The following is a 16,675-nucleotide window of genomic DNA, read 5'->3' as shown; positions in this document are numbered from 1 at the left end:
GCATGAATGCATACTCGCACATGCACAGACACACGCACACACATACACACAGGTCTGTGTGTTCTCCCCAGGGAAGGCCAGTGGTCTGATAACTGAGGCCTCTGGCAATTGCAGACTGGAAGTAATGACATCATGCCACTGAGTGCCACCCGTCACGCATGAAGACTAACGAGCGTGGCAGCCGGCGGGATTGTTTGTCACTGAACACCTGAGGCTCAGGTTGGCTCCATGCCAGAGCCTTTTCCCTTCTTTAACCCCTTATTGACTAAAGTTTCACCCAACCAGAAGCACCTCACCCTTCACTAATCTCCAGGGAGTCTGTTTAAGTCCAAATCTCATAAAACAAAGCATGTTAAAAAGCTCTGATGTAGACCTTACTTTGAAACTGAGTATAAGAATGGATCTGTAGAAAATAGTGTTGTTGCAAGGAAATATCACAAAAAATACAACCCAGCTCAAAGAAAGCAACATAATTACACAATTAATAGGGTGTGGCTCTGATGTAATGTGAGGGAGACAATGGAACCTGTCTGCACAGACATAATATAGGCAGCTAACTAGTGTTAACTGTCAAAAGTCAACTGTCATTTAAAAAGCATGAATATTTTTTCCTCAAAATAGTAAATGTAAAAATTTGATTTGCAAACCACCTCTGAACTGTATGCCGGGAGTTAATACAGCTAACAGCAATTTCTCGGTTTTTCAACATCACAGATCCAGGGTATTCAAGGATTTCCCCAAAGACCTGCATCTTGGAAAGGAGACACATTGCCTGCTTTTCTACCTTCTTAAAAGAAATCAGAATAGGACTTTCCATTTTGTTTTCTCTGCGTGGTTAGTTGTTTAATTTACACTTACCAAAAATTGAAAATAATGAGTTTTAGAGTTTTTAAGCTTACCCTGATAAAACCACCAACGCACACACACACTGGATTCTGTGCTGAGGACTAAAAAAGTAATTACACAGCCCACCCCACCGCACTTTATCAGAAAGCACATCCCCTTTCTATCATTCTGGTACATCCCCTCAATGGCAATACAAACAGCTGTTTAAAGCATGTGTGGGTGCACCCCTTTCACCCCTGCAGAGACACACTCCCCAGATGTGTGTTTCAGTTCCTACCTTATGTTTAAGGAAGTGAGAGTCTGTAGGCTGATGATGGTGTCAGGAATGGATTTAATACAATTATGATAGAGGTTCAGGGTTTCCAAGGAGACGAACTGGCACACTTCAGAGGGAATGTCCGTCAAACGGTTCTTGGACAAGTCTGGTACAACAAGAGAAGAGAAAGAGAGAGAAAGACACTGTTAAAATTCAATTTCCATGGTAATTCAGTGCAAAATGAGCCAGAAAACCTGCTTGCTGGGGATTGGCACCCTTCCTCTCAGAAATATAATTGACATATACATAATATATCACAGAATGTCAAATTCAGTACTGTCAATAAATTTCATTTTCCCTGTCCAGCTGTGTCAGTTTGATTATTAGCCTGCACAGGGAGAATCCCACACTGAGACACTATGCTAGCAAGGAAATTACAACAAGCAAGAAAAGTACTGCAGGAGCAAGCAAAGCAACCACGAAGTAGATATGCTGCAATTAGTCTGTGTACCTGCAATTACATACATCCACCACTAGGTGCCTCAGTAATATCCACAATCGATCCATGCAGCTTAGACTGCAAACCATCAGGGGCTGCAGTTTTCAGTGAGGTTCCAGGCTGAAAGAAACTTCCTGGACTGTGGCACCACAGAAAACAACAACCTAGAAATCAGTCCAGGCCAAAATGTTCAACCAGTAAAACAGCTGAGGACCTCTCCATTGTTCTGCCACTGTGATTTAGTGAATTCAGCTGTAATTTTCAAACGTAAAAATGTCAATAAGGAAGTATTACATCACAGCTGCAGTGAAGGAAATTGAAGGAAAAAAAAACACAAGACAAAAGAATGTTTGTATTTCATCATTTCCACAAGGCTGCTTTGCTTTTACTAAAAATAACGCCCATAACTGGAAGTGTGAAGCACAACATGTTCAAACGCTTAAATAAAGCTCTGTCATCGTATTAGCATCAGCCATGTTATGTTAGCTGATGTGTACGCCGGACCCCCAGCTCCTGCTGTGTATATGCTGTCATTCAGCAACAGATCACCAGCAAATCTACCCCATTGTCACTATGCACCAATAACATTGAATCAAAAGGGAAACAATACAATACTGTCATAAACTATCCTCTCACACTAGTGTATGAGAGCTCTATGCTGGTGAGGTGGGTGAGGTGGTCATCTTGATGGCGATGTTTAGAGTAATAATATCTACAGGGAGGAGCTGGAGCGTGTGCAGTTGATGACATGTGGCTGGGGCGGAGACAAGGCCCACAGCTGTGCCACACTACCCCCATCACTCCTTGCCATCACCGTGGTTACCCCCCACAGCACATCTGGGGAGAATTGTTGCGGCGAGAACTAATGACAAGAGACACGCGCGGAAGCGAGAGATGCTATTTCAGGAGGAGAGGTCAGCAGCCCTCGGCCACAATGACAGTGATCGCTAAAAAAGCCCCCGTTTGATGTGGGACCATCTGTCCCCACAGAGATGCAGGATTCCCAGTCCAGGCACAGCTAGTGCAGGCTCCAGTCTGGCTTATGTCACTGGCAGAGGTAGGCCTCTGGAGACGAGCAAGGGAATTACACAGAGGGGAATGAAAGGTTCCTCATTCACATGCCCCCTCTCTCTCGCTCTTTCTCTCTCTCTCTCTCACACACACACACATTTGATTCAGATTCACCCAAAACACAGAGTACTGCACACACACACCACACTGCTTGTGTTGTAAACACACACATAGCCCAGTTTGAGCTGTGCTGTGCAACCCCCACACACAGTATTGGAACAGCACACAGAGCACTATGCACACACTGTTCTATCACCCTGCAGACTCTACTTATTAAATGCTGAAATCCATCCCACAAATGATCACAACAGCATGGTTAAACCGCTCAAACTCCTCAATCTTTTCACAAACAAACCCCAGTTTCTACCATTCCTACCACTGAGCTGACATCAAACCCTATCCTTCCTCCTGCAGCCCCCCACACACATACAGTCATATGTTATGATACAATTGCACATTACAATTTTGAGCACTGATAGTTCGCTGATAAGCACACACATAAATAAGCACACACATACATCACTGTAAAAGATAACCGTCTCTTTTCTCTCTGGCAGTTAGTTCCACTTTTTCATTTCTGACAGTAAATCTTTTCTTGTCTGTTAGCAGCTCAAAGAGCATTCTGCTCTGCTCTGGTGACCTGTGCAGAGCACTTCCAAGAATGGGCAGGATTTCCAACTCCTGAAATGCCTCATATTTCCACAGAGCAGCTGAATCACTGCATCACTTTTGCGAAATATGACAAACTCCCACTCGATAGCTACTGACCTGTCGTAGTCTATCACCTCCACAGTCTAACACAGCTCTGCACAGGTCTTCACAGGCTAGCACAGCCTCACACACTCTCACACAACCTCCACAGTCTAAGACAATCTCAACAAATGGCATCCCAATGAGCAGAGCACGTAGCGGAAGAGATTTCTCAGATGAAACCTTCAAATAATGCCAGCATGCCCATTTTAAAATTGTGTGCTCAAGTGCTGTGAAAGCATGTGAAGCTAATTCATAGTGTCACTCTAACGCTTATAAATAGTGTCACGGATAACACCTACACTTAACAAACTGACGAGCATTCACATGGTGATAATCACAGGCTCCAGGTCATGTTTTTAGAGGGTCTTTAAGGAAAGCTGAGTATGATGCAAGGTCTGGGGGCAGGAAGCTGGTGTTTTATCTAGGGGGGCAACAGGATATTAAGGGGGGTTTAAGTATACAAACACTGGTCAAGCACATAGCCTGAACCGTAACTATGTTGCTCTATACAGACAGAGAAGGGGTAGATTCTGAGGGTTACATAAAAAAGACACTGTGTAATAAACTCAGTGTCTGTGCGTGGGATCCAATCTCTTTTTCCTTGCCCCTGAGGAGATGGGAGTGTGACTATGAGTAGAGGCGCCTACAGCACCTCCCCCCCCCGCCGTGTGTGGGAGTGCAAGAGGAGGAGGAGGGGGAGGAGGAAGAGGGAGGAGGTGCTCGTTCAGCTCTGGCTGGGACTGAATAACAGAAGCCTGTACCAGCACAGACACAGAGAATCAGCGACTCTCTGAAACCCAGACTGACCACATCGACACCCCCCCTCCCCCTCCTTCCTGTGCGGGACAAGGGCACACAGTGTAACACCGGTCCCCTGCGTGTCACCCACCAGTGTTCATAACGAGTCACCCCTCTCCGACCCTCCGCTGCTGGGGCAGAGCTTCAGTCCTCCTGGGTGAGTCAGTCTTACAACAGTCCACATCAGGGCTGAGTCATTCATACTGAATTCTCACTGAACACCGAGAGGGTCGGGGAGAATTCAATTCAATTCAATTCATTTTTATTTGTATAGCGCTTTTTACAACACAAGTTGTCACAAAGCAGCTTTACATTGTTCCCAGGCCTGAGACCCCCTGAGAGCAAGCCAACAAGGCAACAGTGGCAAGGAAAAACTCCCTATGAGGAAGAAACCTTGAGCAGAACCGGGCTCATGGGGGGGGCCCATCTGCTTCTGGCCGGCACTGGGCAGATAGAGTTAGACACAAAATTATGCAATGTACATTTGTTATTGACAAACAATAGCAGTTAACAGTAGAGTGATTATAAGAATGTCTCCTAGGATGTCCGGGTCTTGGAATGCAGTTGGCTTTGATGGGCAGGGCAGCGAGGTAGCAGGACTGGAAAACGAGATGAGACGCTTGGGCTACAGCTCCGGACAGGAGCCCGGAGCAGGGAATAGGAAGCAAACAGAAAACAGTGGTTAGTGGATGATAAGAATGGCAGGGATGTAGAACAGAGAGGCAGGAGAGGAGGGGCAGAGAAAAAGGTGTGAAGAGAAGTCTTCTCTTCACCATTACCATAGCATGATCTTAGACTTACAGGGCATTGTCAGCCACTATGCGTATGCTGTTACGATGCATCACCTCTTTTTTGGTTCATTCTTCTAAGTATCCTTTGAATGATATAAGGTAATGCTGCTTTTGAGCAGTTACAGTTGTAAGCACATATCATAGCATAGCTCCTTATGCCTTAACACTGACATTCATCAGTGATGTGCAGCTTGCTCTTCTGCATCTAGGCCCCTGTTCTTCTTGTGGCCGTGATATGTACTTTATATATCTTGCCATGCTGGCCATGTAAATCACTCTGGAGCAGTGGCTGCGAAATACATAATAACAATATTAATCATTTTTAGCTAGTCTAGAACACATGTCCAACAACTTTTGCACAATGCTGTAAGCGCAGCCAGGCTAAGCACTGTTAGGGCACATGACTCGTGACTTGAGGGTCAAGGGCTGAGTCAGACGCAGGTGTTTCCTGGTGCACGGAGCTTTACCTGATGGGCTTTAGTGTTCCCGCTCTGATATGTAAAAACAGAAGTGACTGTGTTCAGCGGAGGAGGACATCTGAAATAGTGATGAGTCATGGAAGCGAGTGCCATAGGCTGTATTCACTTCTGAGAGTGTGCGGAGCACAACACACACAGCGCAGAGCAGGCGTCCTGGTGACGCCGTCGGAAAGTATGTGCTATCTTTGGTTTTATTAAAAAATGGACAGCTGCCTGGGGCTCTGGTGTGTCATGCTCAAAGTAAAACTTATTAGAAAGACAGCAGCTGTGTGAGAAGTTTAAAAGCAGCCATTTACCAACCCTTTGTGCCAGGGTAAGAGCATGGTACAGTATACATGCCTTAAAGAAAAGCATTTCTGGTACACCATATGCGAAAGACACATTTGATATAATGAATGGTAACTGATTATTTAATTGTACAAAGCAGCTATTATGTTATTGTAGTCTATTATTCAGGTATAATACATCCTTCTATGATACTCTACACAATAAATACAGCAATGCAGTGTGTTGTCATTCCACTTCACTTAAGAGTTTTGACAATACACTTGATTTAGAATTATCATGGTAATTCCACTGTGCTTCTCAGATGACAGGAAAACACAGAAATGGAGGACAATGACTGAACTGAACAATTACTTACCAGTGTGTTTTTGAATATATGTCTAAGTGTAACCCAAACTGACAGTTTATCTGTGCCAGTTTGTTCTGAATGTAATTGCTCTGATGCTATTAATTCTATGTCCAGATAAAATGAACAGAAACTGTCATTTTTCATTTACAGGCTTGTTTCCTATAAGCAGCAGATTTGAGTAACTGGGTCTGTAAATGCTTTATTCCTAATGGAATTTATTGGACTGATGAAACCCAGAGGTTTTAGACCAGCATCATATGTAGTAATGGACATTGAGCTGAGTTTAATATTAGGGGACAGGGGGTGGGTCCTGGCACTACACTGGTAAGTGTCGCTTCTAACTAAACCTGAAAGTATGACCTCCCTGCTCATAACACACATCTGAGACAGTTAGGTGAGGACTGTAGATTCAAATCCCACATGCAAGTAGGACATTTGAGAAAGGCACATTAATTGCACAGTTTAGTACTATAATGCTGAATGTCATAAATCTCCTGCCGAATACATCGTGTTACATGTCCAGGTAAAGATATGCAAGTTGCGCTGGGTAAGTCATTAAGTACAGCAATGTAGCACGATGTATGGTTATGATGAACTACGCCTCCTGTCTGAGCTTAACTCAAAGGATTAACCACTGCACTGGATAATGGAAGGGATGTTTCACAGATACACACACTGATAGAAACAAGCAGTGCTGCAGCACCACGGATTGCATGACTTACCATTATAATCCTCAGCAAATACCATGTTTAGAAAGCTGCTTTCCCTCTATCTCTCTCTCTCTCTCTCTCTCTCTCTCTCTCTCTCTAGCACACTCACACTTTCACACATAAACGCACGCACGCACACACACACACACACACACACACACACTTAAGGCTCAGCTCTTAAGTCTTTCAGTCATTCATAAAACTTCAAACTGTGCTTTCTGAGTTAGTGTATCACCCCTGTGTTCCGCTTGTGCAGCAGGTTGCAGCTCATCCTGATTTCAGCTCCATAAAGCTGCTCCACTGGCAAACTTCAGTCTACCTCCTTGTTCTTCCACAAGTGCAGCTTGTGTTGCTGGTAGCGAGGTGGGACGTTTGCTTGTCAGTGCCATGTCCATGCTTCCTTTTTCTGTTAACAATACTACCCTTCATATTATATACTGCATCAATGCCTGTCCCAAAATGTCCGCCACCTCAAAAGCAACCATGACTCCTATCCAAAATTGTGCCTCAAAGCTTTGTATATGACACACGTTCCACAGACACAAAACGCAGTATGTTTATATTGCACAGAGGTCTGATTTTATCAGTAGCGTCAACTCTATAAATCTCCAGTTCACAAGAAGTTAAAGACAGAGGGACCATTAGGAAATAGTGCTTAATATCATATTTCACTAATGAGTACAGACATATTACTGGACCAACCACACAAACAGGTACTCCCAGGCTTGTTGCAAACACAGGAAGACAGGAAGAACTGTGAAATTCTCCTAAAGACTGACAAACTACCAGATGGGAATGAAATGGATTATGTATTTAATAAATGAAGTTGTGCTATTACCACTACCATTAAGATAAATGTGCATGTGGATGGAAAATTAATTTATAAATGTTTTACACAATGATGTAATTGTTTCAATTTAAATCCTGAATAGAAACTATAACAGGAAATCATGGCAAGCCTAATTATACACTAACTGAAAAACAAGCAGTCCATAATGTGTTTTTTGTGTGTGAGCCACAAAATACAAAGTACTGAAACTTGCAAATCCTGGGACTAGATACTGAGTTCCTGGGAACAATTATCAAATGACACAGAAGAGTTACAATAAGGATCAGAACTTCCATTCACCCAGATAAGGAGGGACGGGACAGAACAGCTCCACTGTGGTTTTCATTTAAGCAGTCACGGTGCTGCACTGATCCAGGCAATAACAAAATGCTGAGATTTACTGATGCATGACCCTGGCACTTTTCCTCTCCCTCTCCCAGATAACTGCTTGGCCGAGCTCCAGAGGATTCTAGAGATTTCTCTCCCTCTCTTCCTCATTTCCTCTCTCATTATCTCGCCTTGTCTTGCTCTGTCTTTTTTTCTTTCTCCCTCTTTCTCCCTCTTTCACAGAACAGAACCCTTGGCCAGGGAAATCTTGAGCTTCTCTCCTTTGCTCTCTCCCTCCCCAGTTCATCTCAGCATGGAGACCTCCACCTGGTAATCACAACACCAGTGTTTGAATGACTGATGCTAAATCTTTATTTTTACATCAACCATGTTTCCCATCATACAAAAAACCAAAACAATAATGTTCCTCTCAGGACAATAATGACACTGTGATGCTCCGGAGAGAGGAGCAAGGAGACTGGAGAAGAAACCAGTAAACCAGTAACCCCTGAGATGGCAGCCACACTTATTTAGTCGTGAGGATCATTTGTCAATGATCTGAGTATTGAAGTCCAAAGTTTATTTTCATGCACATAAGATTAAAAACTTCCTGTCGTTCTGCAAGTACAGCACTCACCAGGCATTATATCATTACAGTGAACTTCCTTGATGAGATAAATAGAGGTCATTTGAGTAGTCCCTATCTGACCCCTGAACATGCCTCACTGTAGCTCAGCAATACTAATTATAAGGAGTTGAACTCCTAAGATGAATTTATGAGAAAAGAGCACTTCTGTGATTTGGATCACTGCAGAAAGGACAGGGAATCAGACAGTTTCAAAGCCTTACTTCAGACGGAAAATTCTAAAAACTGTCTGCAACTTGAATTCCATCAGCTCACAGCTGGCAGAGAAATACACTGCAGCAGACAGACGGCAAAGCTCTGTAAGACGGCTGGGGACAGAGCTCGGATACAGCAGGATGAGAGAGGTGAGTGACACTCTGTGTGGCCGGGAGAGAGCAGGGGTGACACATTCAGTGTCACAGGCAGAGTGAGGGTGACAGTTGGGTGAGTAGGATTGCAACTAGATTGGTCCAAAGTTCCGTCACGAGGGAGAAGACCCTGTGGGACCTTGACGCAGAGAGAGAAGGGGAACAGACGACGTCTCTGTCTGTGCTGGCCCCAGGCCACCAGTGTCCCCCCCTGCAGTAGAGCAGAGAGGCTCGTAACAGCTTCCTGTCTCCATTAAACAGTGTGTTTATTCACCCTTTCTCCCACTCATCAGATCCCTGTCCGTGCATCTTATCTCCCATCTAACCAAACACCTCCAGGGGGGAATGAGGGGCCAGGCTTGTTGTTTGAAACAATTAACCCCAGGGAAAGTGTTTGGTTGGACGGAAGGGCAATATTCTTAGTGCATTGTTCACATGCCCAACAATCACTTGCCCAGGATTAAGCATTTGTATTCACAATCTACCATTTCAATGAAAATCACTTTCAAACTTCATGTGTACAGGTCAAACCATCAATAAAATAATGTCATTTTGTTCAGAGAAGAGTGGTAGCGGCCTTAGAGCTTTTAAAAACACAACCTGGAATATCAGGCTCCCTCTGTCCACTGTAGGCTGAATTTGTGAGGCTCAATCACAGGATGATCTGAGGCTCCTCGGTGGGAGCACACACACACACACACAAAGACCCAGGCATGCTGAAGGGTACCCACTCAGGGCAATGAAAAGAACAGCCCCATTATTCACCGCGGCTCTGTGCGATGGAGACGCACTGGGTCCCGGTGCCAGTCCTCTGTGGAATGCGGAACATCAGCACCCCAGACAGCACGGCGTTGGCTGCCCTCTCTCCCACTATGCCGAGCTGCCCTGCGCTGCGCACCACAAAGCGTGTGGCCGTCAGCACACACAAGCACGCACACACAGCGCTGTCTGAGCGTTCTTCATACAGGCCAGAGACAGGGCCGTGCCGCTGAGCACTCTTTGTATCCACAATAAAACAGAGTGGGAGTTATGATTCTCTTTTCTGTCACCTGTAGGCTCTGAGCTTATCTCGATTTCTGTGGGGGTGAGACCATTATTCTCTCAAATTAGTCAGGACAGGGAAAACTAATACCCACAGCTTTCAGTCACCAACTGAAAGAAGTATGAAAGTATGAAGAAGTATGAAGGTGAAACCTCACCTGAAAATCTGAACTTTTCAGCCATTTGCTTAATTAGATGTGAATAAAATTAGGTGATCATTAGACAATACCACACTCGCTTACATAACACTCACCTCTGAGAACCACAAACTGGGCCCCTTTAATCTATGGTGCCTTTATGCAATTGCACAGTACAGTGTGTGTGTGTGTGTGTGTGTGTGTGTGTCTGTGTGTGTGTGTGTGTGTGTGTGTGTGTGTGTGAGAGAGAGAGTGTCTGTGTGTGTGTGTGTGAGAGAGTGTCTGTGTGTGTGTGTGTGTGTGTGTGTGTGTGTGTGTGTGTGTGTGTGTGTGTCTGTGTGTGTGTGTGTGCGTGTGTGTGTGTCTGTGTGTGTGTGAGAGTGTGTGTGTGTGTGTGTGTGTGTGTTTCTGTAGCCAGTCAAGGAGAGGGCAATGAAAGAAGACAGCGCATGCTGTGTGCAGCGGATGCACGCGCGTGTCCAAGCCCTTTCCCATCTCTGTTACATAACTGCACGAACACGCTGCCCAACTGCGCAGCGCAAGGGAGAGAGAGAACATCACATTCCAGTTTATTTTCTCGCTGCTGCAGCCGAGTCCAGGAGCAACAGGAAGAGGCCTCCCCATGGTTACTCCTAATGACAGGGTTGGTATTAAACGCACAGCAGCAGCTATAAAAAGCCTGCGATGAGAAAACGAGTAGCTCGGTTGGTTTGGACGGCAGAATGCATCCCGACCCACAGCAGCTCTCTCCCGGCTCATTATACTACTTATTTACTCCGCATGCACCTTCATTCAGGGCCGCACTCACGTTATATACTCCAGTCCCCTGGCGGACAGCTGCAGCCCAACACAACAGCTGAGATCAAGAGCCTAACTCCCATGCAGAGGAGAAGAGATACACCCAGAATCGAACCTCGAGACTCAAGGACACAAAGCACTCCGACCGCTACAGCGCACAGCATCCCCGGTGCTAATTACAGGAGGCGCTGATCAACAGGAACTTTGTGGTGTGACACCCGCCTCAAGCTCTGCTGTGGGACAATGGTTTGTATCGGAAATGAGCAATGACCTCAGCTGCCAAATCCCACATATGTACACGCTGCTTTAAGATGCCAGCGTGTGAGAGTGAGCAAGAACTGTGGAACATTGGTGTGAAAAGAACATAAAAAGAACAGATATAAGCACACAGGGCTTCCTGGCCAACATGGCCCTAAATATCTCATGGGCAGTTAAACGCTCCTTTACTCACACGCTGCTAGTGGCTTAGCTACAGCTGAACATTTCAAACTAGGCCACATTCTGATTGATTTTCACTTCTACAACATTTGCTTTGCATTTCTGTGCTTTGTTCTGATTACTGCGCTGAGTCCACTTCAAAGCAACGCGTGTGATGAAAAAAGACTGAACGCTGCAGTGTGCTATAATGTCATATTTGCTTCTTTTGGAAGGAATTGGACACAGATGCTGAGCTTGTGAGAGTTAACTGAACGGTAAGCGGCACAACCCCCCCACCCCCAGTGTCAACCACATCAGAGCTGCATGCTGGGAAGGGACTGCCACTGGTTAGAGACATGCTACCCCGCCTCACTTGTTCACTTCTCCAGAGACCCATTTGAAGTGACTAGCTTCTCTCTGGGAAGTTCTTTAAGACTCTGAGCTGCCGTGCTTATAACAGCTCACTGTGCAAGCCGTACAGAGCGGAGTGAAAGGTGGGCCACTGTGCATTGTGAATTCACTGCACTACCATGACCTCTTATGGCCCCAAACCACAGTACTTTATGAAACCACAACAGCACAATTGTGCATAGCATCTGTATATATGCTTACTCATATTAGTGTATGTGTGTACAGTATATGTGTTTGTGTTTCTGTCTGTAGCTGCGTGTGTGTGTGTGTGTGTGTGTGTGTTTGTGTGTATGCGCATGTGCCCATGCGGAGGTGCATTAGTCGCTAAAGGGTAACTGTCAACTGTCGAGCAATCAACCACACAGAAACAAACAGGAATGACAAATACCCCCACAGGAATTTTAATTGACCCAACTTCCAGCCACCATCCATCTGTTGTCAGTCTTGTTAAGCGCCCCTTGTTGTTGTGCCCTTTCCTTGACTGCAGGCGCCAGCCTACCCAGAGGCCTGTGGCACGTGAGCCCTTCACCCAGGAAGAGCCCTTCACAGAGGGGCAGGAGGAGGAGGGACCTGCTAAATATTTATACAGGAGGAAAAGGAGGGACCCGCAAATCTTTCAGCTGGAGAGAGGGAGAGAGAGAGGAGGGACCCGCAAATCATTCGCCCGGGAGGAAGAATATGTTTCTTACATTAGCGTCAATATGAAAGCAAAGTTAAGTGTGTGTGCGCTAATGAGGAAACAGATGGAAAATCAGAAAGTGATGGGGAGAGTCAGACAGGCAGGTGAAGTGCGAGACACAGCGAGCGAGACACAGCGGGAGAGAGTGTCACAGCACGGGCCGTTCAGGGACAAGGTCAGCGCAATGCGCAGGGTACCGTACGTGTGATACAGACGTGAGGCTGTTTTTTTTTTTCCTGTGAATGAAACAATGGGGAAGTGGAAGCTGGTCTGGGGATGTTTTTCTAGCTTGCTCGTGGTGTTGTTGATGGCCAGGATCCCACACCGCGCCGCAGTAAATATGCTTCACTCAGTCTCCTCTCACTTTGCCGTTTCTGCTGTCTTCCTATATTCTAACACTTCAAAAGCAGTAGAGGCCTATGCTGTAGATGCGTGGGATGTAATCGGGCCAGAGCTGCTCCGTTCTTCAGATTCAAGCACCACTTCCTGAACCACCGCCCCCCCTCCTACCCCCACCCAGGCTATGTGCCTGTAGTAGGACCATGTTGTATAACAGAGCTGTAACAAGTATGCCCACACAGACTGCCTGCGAAAAATTCAAGCCAGAATTAAACCTGTGGCTATCACTCTGAGTGATTGTGCAAACAATACGCCCTCCGCTGAAATCACACAGACAACATCCTCTTTAGGCCGGCTTGATTTGCTTGTGTGTAAGTAAACATACAATAAACCTTTGAGACACATTTCATTGATAATGTCCTTGCTTGCTTTTATTGCAAACAAAAGAAGAGAACAGCCAGAAATATTTTTGCTGAAAAAAATAAGACAGAGGATGGGATATCCTCTCTGTCTGCATTCTTAATAGAATCCTGCAGCATCCAACAAGGCCTTTACCCATTCAGATAAACATGTCCATCCAAAAAAATTACTTTTATTCTGACGAAATTCTGAACAGCAGAGTTCAGTGCTCCAATGAGTCTGAACCTCTGACTCTAACTTCCTCTAAGCACCACTGCTCCAGATGGAGGAATCTGTATGTTGCTGCCTTTTTCCCAGACCATGGAAACAGACAAGACTTGATTCCTGAGCTTCAGATAGTGACTGTGATTTTAATACTCTGATGACACTAAAAATAGACCAGGAAAAAAATGTGTAGAAAGAGTCCAGGATCCACCTTTTTCTGCACTGTTTCTGGTGACATCAGCATGTTCCTCTGATGTGCGTGGGATGTTGCTGGTGGAGCTGTGATAGACTCGGCACCTGGCAGCTCATATAAGAGAGTCCCTACAATTGCACGCATTGCACTGACAGCCGCCTGCACCGATGTGTGTGTACGTGTGTGTGTGTGCTTCAGGCACTAAGAATATTGCGTAGGATATGACAAAGAGTTTTACATGCCAGTAGTGATTTTTCCTTTCTCACCCTACACATCCTGTTTAATGTGGTTCACATTCTGCTGGCCATCCAACATGCCACTGCTGTGGGGGTTTAACATGATCCATGGTAGAGACAGTGTCATACCCAGCCAAAGGCAAGCAGTAAGCCTGTACTGGGCAGACATATCGCTCACAGGGTTACTCATAATGGGTCACCTTTAGCTTAAATTTGCCATCTGTTCTTTTAATGTAGCAAAGCAAGAACTCAAATTTCAGCCACAGTAATAATTCAAGGTAAAACTAGACGATTCTTGTGCTGCATTTTTATAAGATATGTTTCTTTTTCCTTGCAAAAGAAAGAAACTGACAAATGTCAGCTTTATTTGTGGAGATATGTGCTCCATCTTTCCTGCACCAATCTTCCACCATTGCAAGCTGTCTCTCAGAGAGTAACTTTGTTCATAGCACTGTAAATTGTCTAGGAGTGTTGCACTGATCTCTGAGTGTTGCTAGCCAGGTCTGACACTGTTTAACTTGAATGGATACACTTATGTTTTATTGTGCTGGAAGTTGCTCTGGATAAGAGCGTCTGATAAATGCATGTAGTGTAATGTAAAGTTGTCTCTCAGCAGCCCCTCCACAGCGCTGTAGGCTGTCCCTCAGCATGGAGCTCCCAATGCCTTCATCTTTTCTCCCAAGCTGCACTACGGACACACCAAGCTCCTCCTGTTATGATTCCCCCGAACACACAAACACACACACACACACACACACACAAACACACACACACACACACACACACACAGCTAAAAGTACCAGCCGTCACTCCTAGATATTTCCATCCTTAGTGCTTCCTGGCGGATTCCCAGCATTCCCTTTGTTCCAAGAATGCTCCGCAGGGCTCTCACAGGAAGCCGGGGAGTGCTGAACTCCAGGCCACCGAGGCCCTGGCCAGTCCCCTTAAGACTCCTGTGGGCGAGGACAGAGCGGGCTGGGAGGGAGCCGTGCGGTGAAGGGCCCTGCACTCTCAGTGACGAAGTCTGACCACAGTGCCTCGCTTTTATTTTATATACTCCATTCATCCCGATCAACATTACTAGGGCTCAAAACTGGTTTTACGGGTGTGTTACTACCGATTTGCACTGGCGAACGGGCACCGGTTTCGCCTGCTGTGTCTTGGCAAACGGCACGCAGAGGCAGGATTGGTACAGTTCCCAAGTTCCTGCTCCATGAGGCTGAACAGCAGGCTTGTTCTCAGACACAGCCAGGAAGTCTACCCTCCTCATCTCAATGTGTGGAAGTGCAGCAGCACAAACCATTTCCTCCCTGGGACGCGACCCCAAGTCCACCCTGGACTTCCTGTTCCCAGCTCTCGCTACCCTGCCCCTGGTCCCCCTCCCTTCCCCTGTCTCTCCCCCTCTTCCTATGACCCCCCACACCTGCAGATCCTCCGACTCTGTGAGGGGAGACTCCGCTGCTTCGGCAGGCTCAGAAACTCGACCGTCCACTGCACGTGCTCAGACGAATCATTCACTCTCCAGCATATCAGCATCACTCAGCAGCGTATCAACAGTGAATACAAGCTCCACCTCAGCTTCCTCTTCTCTCTCCTCCCCTCATATCTCCTCCTTCCCACCTTCCCTGTCCAGCTTTCTCACATCCCAAGGCCCACCCATTGTTTTTGGGCTTTCAACAGAACAGTGAGGACCAGACAGAAATCCCCTTCAACAGAAGTAAAATGGGAGATTAATCCTTATACAGAGAATTACAAGTCCAATAATCCTTATCTGAATTGGCACCCACAAACACAAAATAAACACCACGGGATTTAACGCTAAGATAGCAGATGACAGTGAAAGAAGGCAAAAACTTAATTTCTTAATATCTAGTTTCAAACCCAGGCCTTGATGCTCAAATATCATGAAATGCAAAGTGCTGTCCACATCCGCCACTGTGCATCTTTCACTCTCAAATCAGAAAACCCCAAAAATAAACACACGTGTGGGAATGCGTTTTCACCACTGCTGACGCAGCTGCTACCGCCCGGAACTCAAAACGCCACACGTGCTGCCGTGCTCATTCTATCACCTTACAATTCCATCCAACAACGTTACGACAACGTTCCGAGCTGTGGCTAAAGTAACACTTGGCAGCGCTCTGTCTGATAAGCTGACAGATATTCTCTTTGTTCTGGAACCTCCCCTCCCCCTACCCCGCCCCATCATTCTCTCTTGATTGAGGATTAGTCAGGCTGTTGTCCTGGACACAGCCTGCTGCTGACACAGTAGGAGTCACACAGCGCCCAGCCTCTGTGACACCACTGGCATGAGCCAGTGACAGAGTTCCACAGCTAGGGAATGCAACCTGGGTCAGCGATCAGCGGGTGGGTGACACCGCAGTGTCTTCTGCTGTCCTGCTGCAAAAAAAAAAAAAACAGTCGACTGCCACTGAGTCTACGGCAACTAAGCCTTACAGTATCATAAGTATTATAAGGTCCACTTCCCCGGCTAACACACCACCTTTACTGTCTCTGATAGGAGCCACAGAGGACAGTGCAGGACAGTGCAGAACAGGGGACAATGGCTATGACCAATCCCATATAATCCAGCGCACAATTATCCTTGATCTAATACCACACTGTCTGCTGCCAACTGAGCTGTAGCACTTTCTGAAAGAGAGATTTCACATCAGGAATTTAGACACTTCATTTCACTTCAGTTGCCTGCATCATTAGTCCCATCAGATGTCTCATCAACTATACTGCACGTCATCCACACAGGAGCAATATTTGCATTGCTTATGCATTATAATAACATTTTTCCAAGGTTAT

General features: G+C 46.0%; 1 protein-coding gene across 2 annotated transcripts in view; it reads right to left on the bottom strand.

Moving 5' to 3' along the window:
• Positions 1-16,675, bottom strand: part of LOC118785654 (leucine-rich repeat and calponin homology domain-containing protein 1-like) — a 56,678-nt gene that overhangs the window by 35,210 nt on the left and 4,793 nt on the right. For both annotated transcript variants that reach the window (XM_036540476.1, XM_036540477.1), the window contains exon 2: positions 1,124-1,268. In XM_036540476.1, the coding sequence (XP_036396369.1) occupies positions 1,124-1,268 (145 nt within the window). The remainder of the gene's footprint in view (positions 1-1,123; positions 1,269-16,675) is intronic.

Source organism: Megalops cyprinoides, chromosome 11, assembly GCF_013368585.1.
Source record: "Megalops cyprinoides isolate fMegCyp1 chromosome 11, fMegCyp1.pri, whole genome shotgun sequence".
Taxonomy (NCBI): Eukaryota; Metazoa; Chordata; class Actinopteri; order Elopiformes; family Megalopidae; genus Megalops; species Megalops cyprinoides.
Note: the sequence above shows the minus strand (reverse complement) of the source record. Positions and strands in the feature narration are given on the sequence as shown.